Here is a 16,579-nt window from a genome sequence, read left to right as displayed (position 1 = left end):
GTCAAGAATGTCTAGAAGGCGAAACTTTTTTTTTAAGCAATAGCAACCATAGACTTAATATATACTAGCATTATAGATTTATGATAGCAACACTCTTTTGACATTTGTCCCTTTGTTGTATCAATACTCTATGACATAAAATTTACAAAACAAAGATTTTCAATTTGCTTAAATTTAGTTTTACAATGTGAAAACTTCATGTTACTGTGATTCATATTAATAATTAAAGTGAAAGACGTGTCATAGTGCTGAAAATTTTAAGATTTTCATTGAAGAAAAATAGTAATACGCGAAAATATCACTGAAGTTCTCGCGTCCACATTTCCGATTCTGATCGCACAATCGCCATAGTAGCAGGTAATTAAGAGTTTGTTTTATCAATTTTATTTGTTTATTTTAATGCAATTCTAAGTAGCCTGAGTAAGTATTATGTGGTAAAACAACAATTTTACTTAAACCTTATGTTTACGTAAACAATGAACTGTCAAAGAAATCTATCATATAACGCGCCTAACAATGATTGATACTTTGACTTAGGTGCTTTGCGTAGGTAATTATGTATCTTAGACGTAGGTATATAAAATTCTCGTGTCACAGTGTATGTGCTTAACTCCTTTAACACTTTGATGCAGCATAATATAATATTATAATTATTACGTTTTATGTTTACAGGTAGTAGAAAAAGCGTTTAACGAAATAACCGAAATGGCTGGGAGAATTTATGCTATCATTTTGAAACACTGAAAATAAATACAAGGAGTGGGAATTAACCCTTTATTAGGATATCCTAAATTCAATATTGAAGAGCTGATTATTGAAGACGAATGTGTCTCTTCACTGTGACACCACTGCTGTAACTACATGGACCTAGAAAGTGGCGATGATTCTGTTTCCGGCTGCATTGTAGAATATTATTTGGATGATCATATTTTATTAAAATAACAAAACCCTGTTTTTCACTTATTTATTTTTTGTATTTTCTTAAATAAGTAGTTCCATAATAAAAAAGGAGTGAGCTTCTCTCAGCTCTTACTGGTCATCAAAGTAGCTCTGCAGCTCTCAGGGAAAGGGTACCTAAATAACAGGTGTTATAAATTCATAATAATATGTAGCACTAGTGACTAGATGTCCCGGTGAACTTCGTGTCACTTATAAAGCTTCCCTGGACTTCCAGGAATATTTAAAGACTAAAATTAGCCACATATGCCTGCCTAGCATACGCCAACGAGATATCTCACTCTCGAGATAATTAAAAACTACTCGTCTCATAATGGCAAAATCTCGACATTATCTCGACAAAAAACTATCAAACATCAAGAAAACATGTAGAGTGAGATATCTCGTTGGCGTATGCTAGGCAGGATGTTCAACCGTTTAATCGAGTTATTGCATTTTTTATATAGTCCATCAAGAAAGTGAAGAAATTAAAAAGTGGCAACATCGTAGTGTCATTTCTTTTTAGGGTTCCGTACCCAAAGGGTAAAAACAGAACACTATTACTGAGACTTTGATTTCTATCCGTCTGTCCGTCTGTCTCCAGGCTGTAACTCAAGAACGGTAATAGCTAGAGAGTTGAAATTTTTACAGACTATGTATGTGAGAATGGAGTAAAATAAAGAGTAAATATTCAGTCTAATAGCGTTTAAATGAGTAATTTCGAAGAGTATTAAGGAGCTGAGCTAGCATTCCGTGACATGGCACGGAAACGTGTTTGTCCCAGTGACGTTCTTATTTTTTGGTAGTTTAAGCTTAAAATCCTTCAGAAAAACGTAAAATCACTATATGTTTCCATATAAATTTTAAGGAGTCCTGTCGATTTCTCATGGATCGCATCATCAGATCACCACTTTTGTGATCATGTTACCAAATTCGGGCTACATCTCATACAAAAACAAAAGAATTTTGGAAATCGATTTACAAACGACGGAGCTGTCCGCGAACCAATATAAAAAAGTATATCCTCCTCCTTTTCGGAAGTCGGTTCAAAAGTAGCCTAAGTTATGCCTTACTACATCAGCTATGTGTCAAAAAAAGTCCCGTCAAAATCGCGCCAGCCATTTAAGAGATTAGCCGGAACAAACAGACAGACTTTGGTGTCTGTACCCTATATACATTCATATGCATCTAGTTAAAAACGGTTCTTTCAATATTACAAACAGACACTCCAATTTTATTTATATGTATGGATGTATAGATGGCGTCCTTTAGCTTTAACTTTACCCGGAGAAAGTCATAAAAGCGCCATCTAGTGCTCAAAAGACGAGACTTTACAGAAAGTGATTATTTAACTTGAAAAAATTGTTTTCAAGAATAATAATTATTTCAAATTTCAATCTTTCATCCTTTAAAGAAACAAATAATATTTATATAATCATAATCATAATCTTTATTTGCAATAATATGGTGTGTACATTAAGATGTTACAATATGTTAAAAGTGTCTCACATATTATTGTCGTTATAATTGACATGCAAATATTTAATGAACATTTTGTCAAATTATAATAATAATATTAATATAAATCCTTCTTAAAGTTATTAGTTATTAAAACATAAATATAGTCAATAATTTTTTTACCCATAAATGTCAAACTTAATATAAAATTTTTACATCGTCATATTTTAGTAGATAATGGTGAAAAATATAAAAATGTCAATTGGTCGGTCAAATCACAAATTAAAATAGGTTAATTACTTACATTAAATGTCAAAAGGAATTGAAAATTATCAAAGTATACAATTTAATCCATACTAATATTATAAATGCGAAAGTATCTCTGTCTGTCTGTCTGTCTTGCTTTCATGCCAAAACTACTAAACCGATTGCAATGAAATTTTGTACACAGTTATTCTAGAGTCTGAGAAAGGACATAGGCTACTTTTTTACTGGAAAAAAGGGTTGTAAGGGGGTGAAAATGCGTAAATTTGTTCAAATTAAGTTAGTTCCAACAATTCATAATAGATGGCGCCGTGCGTCTTCTACATCGCGCTGACGCTTGCTCAAAAGTCTTTCTATAAGACGTGGTATCATCTTACATTTAAGTTTCGATTTTTTTCGATTGTTATATCTATTCTACGGTATTAAATAACTCAGTACTTTATCTGTGCAGTGACGCAACCTTAAATCTATCAATGATAAATAGTTTATGGGTAAAGTTGTGTAATTGGAGGGCTAAATAAGCTTTAAAATTTGGCATAAAATATAAAGTTTAATATAAAAAAAATGAAATACTTATTGTGTGCACACTGCACAGCTGTATTGATTTAAGGGGTACCAGGGTTTTTTTATAAAAACTTTTGACACCAATTTTGTTGACATCGCGCGCTATAAACTGAAGTCCACGCGTACGAAGTCGCGGGCAACAGCTAGTATACAATAATTAAACAAGAAATTCTAAATAATAGCAGAAACACAATTTTTACATAAACAAAACAGTTTTTCATTTTGTCTATCTTCAAGGAATTCTTTATTTGAATAATAACATTTGTCCAAAAGCCAAGAAAATAGATTATTTTTAAATTTATAGTAATTTGATATATTTTTAATCCGTGTTTTTAATATTATTTGGTGACATATTATATATGTATTTATGGACATGATAGTAGCATTTCTAGGATAAATTTCTAGGTTTTGTTTAGGTACCCAAATGTTTTCCTTGTACTAGTTCCTTGTTTCTGCATCTTATAGTAGGAAATAGATATTGGTATTTTCTAACAAAGAGACAGATCTCAAATATATATTGACATGGTAGGGGAAGTATTTTCAGGTCCTTAAATAGAGGTTTGCAATGTTCTAAGTAGCCAGCTCCAGCTATAGACCTTATACATTTTTTTTGAACAATGAATGCCTTTGATACGTCTGTTGAATTCCCCCATATTATTAACCCATATCTTAGTATAGATCACGGAGCTAATACAGAGAGGAGGTGTGGTAATCAAATTTCCTGAAACAACGCGTGACAATTTGCGGGGTGAGGGGGTGTCAAGCTCCGCCCACTTTTCCATATTTCACCTATCGTGTAAAAGCAAAACTACTAGCTTAGGTCGATGTTGATGTTACTACGTAGTTCAGCTATCTTACACTAGATGTCAAAATTCTTAAATATTATGGGACGTACTCAGAACTTTAAAAAATGTATATTAATTATAATAAGGTCAATCATTAAAATTAGGGTTAGAATTTTGACCGAATTTTTAATATAAAATAAGGAGACAAACGAGTAAACGGGTCACCTGGTGGAAAGCAACTTTTGTAGCCCATGGACACTCGCAACATCAAAAGAGCTGCAGGTGCGTTGCCGATCTTTTAAGAGGTAATAGGGTAGGGAAGGGAATGGGGTGGATACTAGGTAATAGGTAAGTACTCTTTTTCAAAAATTTCATGAAAAAAATTTTAATCAATAATTACCTACGGCTGGCCAAATGTGAGCGAGCGTCAAAATTAGCAAACAAAACTGTCATTGCGATACTTAACCGATTCAATGCGGCTCACATTTTTGAAGACTTTCAGTCGTGGCGGCACACAATTTTCTCGTGACAGGTTATCCGTGTCATACGCCATACAAGTAGATGACATGGCTTCCGTGTCACCCGCCACGTTCAAAAAGGTTTATTGTTTAGTTGAGCCCAAACCATTGATGTTAACGGAAGGCTACGTTGTTTTGATTTGACTTCGAGTAGTTTTACTTAGTGTAAACCTGAAAATGGCAGGTAAGCGATTTTTTTATTCAGATGTTGCAAACCTTATGTAGGTTTCAAAGTTAGAAAAATGAGTATACTAAATATAATCGGGGTTTCCGATGTAAATTATTATACGTTCGTAGATAAATTTAAACAAGTTCAGTGTTAAGTTTTTTAACCGACTTCCAAAAAGGAGGAGAGTTCCAGTAATAAAGCTCATAGCTACAAGACCACTTTTAACCGCAGGGAAACGTTTTATTCCTATGGATAAGGAAGTTTGCGGTAACAGCTAGTTAAAAATATTTTCGAAAGAAACAACTTAGATTAAAACAAAAATCGTTGGTGGATTAGTAATACTTTGATGTCAACGCATTACGTTGAAAATTAAGACGGTTTTGTTCGGAGTAAACCTTCTAAAGTGTAATTTAAGGGAGACACAATCGATTTCTAAATGACACGGCTCACGTGTCATATGCCACACGTTAAAAACCCATAAGACGCGGCTGTCGTGTAATCCGCAATTAATGCACCTTTAAAAAAGCTTGACGACCCCTACGTTTTTTTAATTCACAGAATATTATGAGGCGAAGCCAATAGGCTTGTTCTACGTGGAAAATTAAGATGATTTTGTTCAAAGTAGAACCTTCTAAAGTGTAATTTGAGGGAGATACAATCGTTTTTTTAAATGACACGGCTCACGTGTTATACGCCACACGTTTAAAACATGTATGACACGGCTACCGTGTCATCCGCACTGAATCGGTTAATAAAATAATAATTCTGAATACAGCTCTGGATATTTGTTACGTTTCAAATAGTTATCATAGATGACGACAGATGGCGGTTTATAAGTAGTATAATAATAAAAGCTATATAACTACGGTTTTAGCTATTAAATGTGTTTAAGACTAAGTGTATAACAGTTACCAGTATTCAAGTATTTTTATTCCAATAAACTTATTCAAAATTATACGCGTTTACGTCTGTATTATCTTTCAAAGGTTTGGCCGTCCTGTGTCAAGTAGTATAATTAACGCTGAAATCTGAAATGTTCTAGAACTTTTATATTTAAATTACATTTAAAATTATTTACAGATGCAATGTGATGTTATTTATATTATCAGAACGTCTGTCTGAGTAACTTTGACATTGTAAAACACAATACTTCATCCTTTCGTTGTTAAAAACGTAGAAAACACCAATTTATTGGGAATCTCGTTACGTGTGCACCTGACAAACGCTGAAAGTGTACTGACTTAAGCCCCGCCCACAATGATGACGTCAGGACCTAGTTGAAAATCACAGTGCACAGTTGCTTAGGCCAGCTCCTCTTCGTATGAGCTCCGTGGTATAGATGCAACATAACCGTGGTATGCCATAAGTGCGGCATTAACAGAGGCTATATTTCTAATTCTTCTTAAAGCGAAAATGAATCTATCCAATTTATTACACACAAAGTCAACATGGTCTTTCCACTTAATTTCACTGTCAATTATAAAACCTAAAAATTTTGTTAAAGTCACGCATTGTATAGGATCTAAATCATTATCCTTATTGTCAATTTTTTTATTAAATTTAATAATTTTTGTTTTATCTAAATTTATTTTCAAATTATTCCTATTTAGCCAATTAATTATATTATTTAGTTCAATTTTAATGTCATGATTCAATTGTCCTTTTTTACATTTAATTATCAGCGAACATAATATATTCATGCTTTGTTGCTTGAGGTATATCGTTAATGTATAATAAAAAGAGGATAGTGCCGAGTATACTGCCCTGCGGAATTCCGACAGTATTCAACTTGAATTGCGATTGATATTTTTTTACTCTATTTTTGGATATGTTCGTTATCTCTGTGCACTGTGTTCTATTTTCCAAGTAAGATTTGAACCAGTCGTTTGCATTTCCCCTAATACCACATTTTTCTAGTTTATTAAGTAGTAGTTTATGTTCAACAAAATCAAATGCCTGACTCATATCTAAAAATACCGCGGCAGCTTCTAGGCCTTTGTTAATAGCCTCACCAATTTGTTTAATTAGAGAAAAACATGCTAATGTGTTAGAGCTTCCTTTTATAAGCCCAAATTGTTGCTTAGTTAGTATATTATTAGTGCTAAGATAATTCATTAATTTAATTTGCATCGCTTTTTCAAATACTTTAGAAAGCATAGGTACCTATAATTGTAACTGGTCTGTAATTTGCAATATCCTCTCTATCACCCTTTTTGTGAAGGGATTTAATAATTGATTTTTTAAATTGATTTGGAAAATATCCCTGTTCGAATGACATATTTACCGTATGACTGATAGTAATGCATATATATTTTGCTGCTAACTTTACTATTTTAGTCGTAATTTCGTCATAGCTTGCCGACTGTGTGTCATTCAAAGACTTAATGATTTTGTAAATATCTTGTGGCACAGTTGGGGATAAATACATAGAGTTACTATGATTATTCATGCTATTGTCATATTTACTATTCATGTCGATATTAGCGCTTTTATTATTTGTACTTGTCTTGGTTATGTCAATGAAATAATTATTAAAGAGCTCTGCTATGTCATTACTATTTGTATATATAGTATTATTTGTTTTTATTATATGCTTATTTATAAATACATTACCAATGTTAGTTTTTATCACATTCCACGTAGTCTTACATTTGTTTTTTGCTTTTTTATGTAGTTATTATTATATGAACTCTGAGCTTTACTTATACATTTTTTTAATATTTTCGTGTATTTTTATATTCTTTTAATTGTTCTTCTTTTTTTCATAAAACTACAGGACTTTCACCGAATTTAATTTCTTCACTTTTTTGACTATACTACTTAGGGGGATATTAGATTATCATATATATAGGATCCGAGATCATTGAGTCAATGATCATATATATTGGATCCTATATATGATCATAGAAATGATCCAATATAAATGATAATGTAATACCCCCCTTAGGCCCGATTCGACCAAACTTGAAGTTACACGAGTATAACTATCATGAGAATAATTTTACTCCTTTAATTTACTCTAGGGTATATCGTTTGCATTTTACCAAGTTACTCAAAGAGTATGAAATAAAATGTCAATTATAGTTCATAATGACACCGACCGTGACAGTTGAACCCTGTTGTGCAATTATTCTCAGTTTAATATTTACTCCACCAAAATAGCCCCGTAATAATAGTGTAAATATTTACTCCCGTGTAATTACCTCATTCTTGGATTAGAAGTTGGAAAAACGCAAAACCAGCTACTCTTAGATTAGGAGACAGTTTTACTCGAGTAAAATTTTACTCCAGTTTGGTCGAATCCGCCCTTACTAAATTAGGACAAGTGGAAACTGGAATCAGAAGCTTCTAATTAGTCTTCTTTTTAGGATCCTAATTAGAACTTCTAAATTTAGTCAAATGGAATAAGAGCTAAACGATAAAACCAGAAATGAATAATCGGCCAAGTGCGAGTCGGACTCGCGCACAAATGCATGCAAGTGATTGCAAGTAAATAATAAGTGTACTGGGTAGAAAATAAATAGGACGAAATAGGCAATTACAACTTCTCTTTCAACGAAATAGGCAATTACAACTTCTCTTTCACCCTGTTTTTGAGATAACACCCCTCCAATGGCCATGTTACTTGCGTCCGTGTCGACTATAAACTGACCTTCAGGTTGTGGATACCCCAGGATTGGTGTTTCACACAGATGTTTTTTCAGTTTCTGAAAAGAATCTTCAGAAGTCTTGTCCCAAATAAACTGTCGTTTATCTTCTGTCAGCCGATGTAATGGCTTGGCTATCTCTGAGAATCCCTTAACAAAACGCCTGTAGTAGGAGCATAGGCCGAGAAATGCCCGCACTTCGGTTTTGTTCTTAGGGGTTGGCCAAATTTGGACTGCTTCCAGTTTCTCCGGGTCCGTCTGGATTCCATCGCTGGAGATGACATGGCCGAGATAATTGACCTTACTTTTGAATAACTGACACTTTTTCGGATTCAACTTTAACTTGGCCCCCTCTATTTTGGCGAAAACTCGTTCTAAGTTTCGCAAATGGTCCTCGAAGTCGCGGCCAACAATGATGACGTCGTCCAAGTAGACTAAGCAAGCCTGCCAGTACATACTCCATGAGTCGCTCAAATGTGGCAGGTGCGTTGCACAATCCAAAGGGCATGACGTTAAACTGCCATAAACCTTTACCGGTGGAGAAAGCTGTCTTCTCCTTGTCTTTTGGATGAATTTCCACCTGCCAGTATCCAGATTTCAGATCCAGGGTCGAGAACCATTTCATGCCACTCAAGGTACCCAGAGTGTCGTCGATTCGAGGTAACGGATAACTGTCCTTCTTAGTGACATCATTGAGACGCCTATAGTCCACACAAAATCTTGTGCTGCCATCTTTCTTCTTTACTAATACAACAGGTGAGCACCACGGGCTTGCAGACGGTTCTATAATCTTATGCCTTCTCGTGTCCTCCAAAAGGCCTCCAACTTCTTTCTCCTTTGCAATAGGTATCCGTCTTGCTTATTGACGAATTGGGTTCTCGCTTCCGGTATCTATCCTGTGCTGGACCATCGACGTTCTTCCAAGGTCGCCTTCCTGACTGGAGAAGATATTCGCGTGGCGTTGTAAAAACTTCTTAGCTTTCATGCTCTGCGAATATGTCAGATTACTCTTGCAGTCATCGAGTAGCCCAGTCACTAATCCGTAGTTGCTGCTGTTTGCTGAGTCTGCGCCTGTTATCGAACTACACTTTCTCATCCAGACAACTTCCTCGCATTTTCCAATGACGTCACCTTTGTTCAAGCAGATCTCGCGATCACCAAGATTCGGAACCCTGACCGCAGCGTTACTGCTTCCACTAACAAGGGTTCTCACCGTCATCAGTTTTTGCGCAGATGTCTTGGTGGGTGTGTATTCGATCAACACGCATCTGTTTGAATTTTTCTTTCCACTTGGCGGCAGTTTCACCTGCACCCGAGCTTCCGCACGTCCAGGTATTATGACTTTCTTTAGACATTCAACTTTTCCGCAGGCGCCTCCAAGGATGAAAATTTCTTCTTCACCACACTTGAAAACTCCATCAGCGACATTAATTCTGCAGTTGTGCTTCTTCATGAAATCCAAACCCAAGATGCAATCATCCATAATCTTAGCCACGATAACGTCATGAGGGTATAAGGATCCCCCTACATTAATCGTAACTGACATTTCTCCCAGGATGGGTATTGGCTGACCGGAGGCCTTCTTGTGTCTTCTTGCGGCTTTTACCAGATTTGGGTTCACTATCGTTCTAGAGGCTCCTGTATCTAGAGTCATTTTGCAATCCGTCCCGTTAATAGTCCCTTGAATCACAAGACTATTCCCACTGCATGCTTGGGAGATAACAGTTATCGGGGCTTCCTCTGCTTCAGCCAGTACTCGCCCTTTAGTCCTGGCTTTTCCCAGATCCCGGGTAGGGGACGAAGCACCTTGCTTCTTCAGCTCCTCCATTTGTTCCTCGACCCTTTTCATTCTTGTCATCTGGGTCTCCTTCTGCGGGCAGTTGAGCTGAATATGGCCCCTCTCGCCGCACTTGTAGCACATGGCTCCAGAACATCTCTTCGTAGGAGCCTTAATCTCCTTCTGTGGGCAGTTGAGCTAAAGATGGCCCCTCTCGCCGCACTTGTAGCACAAAACTTTTCTTTCTGGGAGCCTTAACCTCCTTGACTTCTTCAGAGACCTCGCGGATCTCATAGGTCTGCCGTATGTCACGCCGAACGGCCTCGACCTCCAAAGCATGCGCCAATGCTTCCTTAAGCGAGGTGTGGTGACGTAGCCTCACTGCAGCTCTGACGTCCGGGTCCTTGATTCCGTCAACAAATGCTTGCACAATATTCGTGTCGACCATCTTGGAATCGGCTCCTGGGTTTACCTTCTTGACCAGTTTTCCAATTTCCAACGCCCATTGTTGTAGTTGGGCAGTTGGGCACGAAACACGTGCTCCAGGTGTCGCTCCCCGTATTTGGATTCATGTGCCTCCATCAGGTCTTTAAACCCATTTCCTGTATGCGCTTCTAGGACCGACAAAGCTTGCCCTCTGAGCGCAACTGTGAGAGCGGTCAGGCATTGTTCATCATTCCATCCGTTGGCAGAAGCAACAGTCTGGAATTGCTGACGATAAGCATTCCAAGAAGTAGTGCCATCGTATGGTGGCACTTTTACTCTTGGCCTATGTGCCACTCCAGAATTTCCACTACACGTCGCGACTCCTGTGGTTTCCAGGCGCACTCCTTTTTTCTGTAGTTCAGTGAGGCCGGTTTTCACATTTTCCACATCCACTCCCAACCCGGTAACGCGTTCGTCCATTACGTCGACATCTTTACGAAGCTTTGTCACCGTGTCACTAACATCCTTTATAGCTCCAAGCGCTTTTTCTTGAAGGTCTTTTTGTTGCTCTTGTGATTCTCGAATCGCTCTGATTTCAGCCTTTTGAAACTCTTGCAAGGTGCCGAGCTTGCGGTCTTGTGACTCTTGTAAAGCGCCGAACTTGCGGTCTTGTGACTCCTGCAATGCGCCGAGCTTGCGGTCTTGTGACTCTCGCAAAGCCTGAATTAATCCAATTAGGCTTTCTAATTGAAGTGCCACTTGAGGGGCCGCAGAAGCTACGGGCGAGTCGAGGTGGGTAGAGCCAGTGGTCGGGGCTTGAGCAGGCGGCCCCCGATGGGCGGGGCTAGTGGGCTTGACCTGGTGGGCGGAGCCAGTGGGCGTGGCTACGCCCAGAGTGGGCGGAGACTGAGGGGCGTGGCCAGTGGGCGTTACCACGCACAAAGCGGGCGGAGCCTGAGGGGCATGGCCAGTGGGCGTGGCCCGGTGGGCGGAGTCAGTGGGCGTGGCTTCACCCAAAGTGTGCGGGGCCTGGTGGGCGTAATCAGTGGGCGGAGCCAGGTGGGCGGGGCCAGTGAGTGGGACCTGTCCCTCAGTGGGCGGAACTTGGTCCCCAGTGAGTGTGGCCTCCGCAACTCCCCTCTCGGAGTCAATGGCAGCAGCTCGCTGCGCCCTTGTCCTGACACTCCCCTTGAACTCCTCTCTCGGAGTCAATGGCATCTCCAAATCGCACTTCTGACACCAGTTGTTATGTGCTAGGGTTCGAGGATTTGGAGAGAAAGACCTGGTGAATCTCTTGAAGACTTTATTAACACTGCACTAAACACTAGGTCACAACACTTAGCACTAAGTCCAAACACTAATCACTAGGTCCAATCACTAAGCACTATCACTGTCGTCTGTAGGTCGTATCCAAGTCGAAGGTTTCACTGGTTCACTCACTATTGATCACTTGTTGTCACTCGGAAATCGCCTTGATGATCGCTCGAACCGAACTGACTCGCCGGGCCTGCCTGCGGCTTTTTATATGGCGAGACGAATTCCAGAAAGTTCCCGATTCACGTAAACAAGTAAACAGCCGTGGGAACTTTCTAGGAGGCTCGAGCATGTACCACAATAAAACTGCCGTCCTTACGATAAGTGCAGTAAGTTGAATTTAATTTAGACCTTATGGACTCAGTCATAAGGTCTAAATTAAAACACGTAAACAAAATAAACCGGTAAACACGTAAACAAAATGTTGGACTTTTCTAGAAGGTTCGAGTATGTACTTGCGCACCTCATGCCATCTAGTATTGAGTAGGGGATTTATGTTGACTCTGCTCCCTCGGTAAGTTTCGCTGGTTTGTCGCTAGATGGCACCACGTGTCCGTATACCATGTACCGTAACAATATTAATAAAGAGATATAAAACTTTCATCTGTCGATGTCGATGGCCTAACATTTATCTTTGTATGGTCCAAATCATGAGATGGTAAACAAAACTTTATACGTTAAAATTGGCATGAAATTGTGTCGCTCATCTTGTGGTTTGGACCAAATCCATACTAATATTATAAATTCGAAAGTATCTCTGTCTGTCTGTCTCGCTTTCACGCCAAAACTACTGAACCGATTGCAATGAAATTTTGTACACAGTTATTCTAGAGTCTGAGAAAGGACATACGCTACATTTTGATGTGGGAAAATATCTTATTTCCATAAAAATATCGATGAAAATGAATTCGCATTACGCGTGGCCAGCGCTCATCTCGGGGGTCCTGGGTTCGAGTCCCGCAGGCGGAACAAAAAGTTTTAAATACTCCTAGGTCTTGGATGTGTATTAAAATAAAATTTCAAAAATCTTAAATATATTTTATGTATAATATTATACAAAATCCAGGAATATATCGATGCAATGAACATTTTAGTTCTAATGCGATTCAACAGATGGCGTTTTATTTTTTACTTCATTGTAACATAGAACTTTTCATACTTATTAGTTATTATGTTTTTGTTTATAGTTTTTAATACGTGAGAATGTTATGTTTAATAATATTATCACTTGGTATAATAATAATCAATCTATCTTATCTTATGTAGAACTCCTACTGCATTTCTAATCCATACTATCCATACTTCCATACTAATATTATAAATGCGAAAGTATCTCTGTCTGTCTGTCTGTCTCGCTTTCACGCCAAAACTACTGAACCGATTGCAATGAAATTTTGTACACAGTTATCCTAGAGTCTGAGAAAGGACATAGGCTACATTTTGATGTGGGAAAATATCTTATTTCCATGAAAATATCGATGAAAATGAATTCGCATTACGCGTGACCAGTGCTCATTCCGGGGTCCTGGGTTCGAGTCCCGCAGGCGGAACAAAAAGTTTTAAATGTTCCTGGGTCTCGGATGTGTATTAAAATAAATTTTCAAAAATCTTAAATATATTTTATGTATAATATTATAAAAAATCCAAGAATATATCGATGCAATGAACATTTTAGTTCTAATGCCATTCAACAGATGGCGTTTTATTTTTTACTTCATTGTAACATAGAACTAATCATACTTATTAGTTATTATGTTTTTGTTTATAGTTTTTAATACGTTAGAATATTATGTTTAATAATATTATCACTTGATATAATAATAATCAATCTATCTTATCTTATAGAACTCCTACTGCATTTCTAATATATGTGACAAGTTGACGGCAGAAGGCGCTCTAAAATAAAGGAGTTCAAGTGTACCGTGTTGGCCTATATTCCATCCAGTAAATGTATCAATGCAATCAACATTTTAATTCTAATATATGAAAACAGATGGCGTTTTATTTTTTACTTAAATATATTTTATGTATAATATAAAAAATCCAGAAATATATCGATGCAATGAACATTTTAGTTCTAATGCGATTCAACAGATGGCGTTTTATTTTTTACTTCATTGCAACATATAACTAATCATACTTATTAGTTACTAGCTGTTGCCCGCGACTTCGTCCGCGTGGACTTCAGTTTATAAAGCGCGATGTCAACAAAATTGGTGTCAAAAGCTTTTATAAAAAAAACCCTGGTACCCCTTAAATCAATACAGCTGTCCAGTGTGCACACAATAAGTATTTCATTTTTTATATTAAACTTTTTATTTTATGCCAAATTTTAAAGCTTATTTAGCCCCCAATTACACAACTTTACCCATAAACTATTTATCATTGATAGGTTTAAGGTTACGTCACTGCACAGATGAAGTACTGAGTTATTTAATACCGTAGAATAGATATAACAATCGAAAAAAATTACGAAACTTAAATGTAAGATGATACCACCTCTTATAGAAAGACTTTTGAGCAAGCGTCAGCGCGATGTAGAAGACGCACGGCGCTATCTATTATGAATTTTTGGAACTAACTTAATTTGAACAAATTTACGCATTTTCACCCCCTGACAACCCTTTTTTCCAGTAAAAAAGTAGCCTATGTCCTTTTTCAGGCTTTAGACTATCTGTAAACAAAATTTAATTACAATCGGTTCTGTAGTTTTGGCGTTTGGCGTGAAAGCGAGACTGACAGACAGACAGACAGACAGAGATACTTTCGCATTTATAATATTAGTATAGATTTATGTGCACACTGCATAGCTGTTTTTGGGTATTTTGATTAATTAAGGGCCGCGCTACACCGGAATGGCAGCGGCGAGGCGAGCACTTTCAGCGCTGCCATTCCGGTGTAGCGCGGCCCTAAGAGGGGTACCACTTACCAGGGTTTTAAAAAGTTTTTAAATTTGATACAAATTTTGTTGACACCGCGCGCTATAAACTAAAGTCCACGCGGACGAAGTCGCGGGCAACAGCTAGTATAATTATAAAGGTTCAATAATAAATTATACCTAATGCTTAGGCCTTAAATTAATAGAGCATTGTTTCATCAAAAGACGTAGAAAAATATAAAAGTAAAAAAGATTATATCAAAACTGTAGGTATAGTTTAATCAATATACAAAATATAGTATTTAGTAATCATTGTTTTTAACACATCTTGTTCATTTGCATGAAAATATGTAGATGGTCATGACTCATGCTAGCTATAGAAGCATAATATTATGTTAATTTCATAACTGATTTAATACAAAAAGTTATTATTTTTTAAAATGAGTAACTAGTATTTTTTTATACACTACATCAAAACTTAAAAACCTAATCAACAACCTTTTTAAAAGGTAATAATAATTAAATTAAATATTATTATAATAAGCACTTAATTTTTGTACACTGACATTGTGCATGTACTTAATCTATTGGGTTGAAATAGTGAATGTTTTTTTAATCACAGATTTTTTCTTTTGTACATAAACCAAAAAATTCATTTATGTCAGCACCAAGTCCAAACTTCTCCATATATTTACAAAATTCACCCATATTGGAGTGTTTACTTTGTTTGCATGATGCAAAACTAATTTCTTGAAAAGAGGTAAACTTTTGCTGTTTTTTTCGTTCTGATTGTTCAAAGATGTTGTTTTTTCTCAAGACAATTTTTTTCCAATTCATTGATTTGATGACTTTCCACCATTCATGACAGTCATTCTCATCACCTTCTATGTAAATGATACCAGGCTTACCCGGTAAGCAGAATCCAGTCAATTTGTAATCTTTAGCAACATTTACTATCACCTCTCTCTTTCTTTTGTTGTAGATGTGGTGAGAGTAAATCCAATATCTACAAAACTTTATATCCTCTTGTTCATGCTGGTGTTGATCTCTAGGTTCATGTAATGTAATAGAAATAAATTCATCAAGGTGCTCTTGAACCCACGATATAGCTGTATAGATGCACACTTCACCTTCTTGTTTTTCAGCTTTTATAAATTTTGATAGATTCTCGTTCAAGGAAGTTTCCTGCTGCCGATTTAGTTGGTTACATCTTAAGTATATTTCGGGATCCTCATTTGGGTAAAAACTCGGTAAATTTACACACATTTCTAATTTATTTTCATTCACAGAGAGTTTCAGTATAAAATCAATATGGTCAGGAACGAATTCTTTTTTTGATTCTGAATTTAAGAAATTTGTGATAACGTCAATAATTTTACGATCAGTAAATACGATGTCATCATTATTCGGATACATCGACTTTAGTAACTCTATTTCACACAGCTGCTGAGAAAGACATTCAGCTAAAGTTTCCTCTAAATTTGTTTCCGACGAAGCCATTTTAATACTTTGGTTTAATAGTAGTCATAATAAAGGCCTGGACAGTGAACATTAAGATTTGAAGAATAAGTACTGAATTTCCACAAGGAAAAAGTTTTAAAGTGTTTTACTTTACCGTGTTCTAATTGTATTTTATTATGTTTTAAAGTGTTTTACTTTACCGTGTTCTAATTGTTTTTTTATTATTTAAACAAGACAGCTGTGAGCACCATAGTATCCCTAAGTAGTCTGTGGTGAGCAGTGTTGCCAGAGCTGTATGTTCGAAAGTTACTTATTGTCATGCGAAAAGTAACATTTTGAGGGGAAAAGTAACATTTCGTATTACTTATATAATATTTTAAAT

General features: G+C 36.6%; 1 protein-coding gene across 1 annotated transcript; it reads right to left on the bottom strand.

Moving 5' to 3' along the window:
- Positions 1 to 15,291: 15,291 nt before the first annotated feature.
- On the bottom strand, positions 15,292 to 16,348 carry LOC121729181 (RWD domain-containing protein 2B). The gene has a single exon (XM_042117617.1). The coding sequence runs from the start codon at positions 16,234 to 16,236 to the stop codon at positions 15,349 to 15,351; it is 888 nt and encodes a 295-aa protein (XP_041973551.1). The 5' UTR covers positions 16,237 to 16,348; the 3' UTR covers positions 15,292 to 15,348.
- Between the last annotated feature and the right edge of the window lie 231 nt (positions 16,349 to 16,579).

The sequence above is a fragment of the Aricia agestis genome, chromosome 7 (genome assembly GCF_905147365.1).
Source record: "Aricia agestis chromosome 7, ilAriAges1.1, whole genome shotgun sequence".
Taxonomy (NCBI): Eukaryota; Metazoa; Arthropoda; class Insecta; order Lepidoptera; family Lycaenidae; genus Aricia; species Aricia agestis.
The sequence above is the reverse complement of the archived record's forward strand: the minus strand, read 5'-3'. Positions and strand labels throughout refer to the sequence as shown.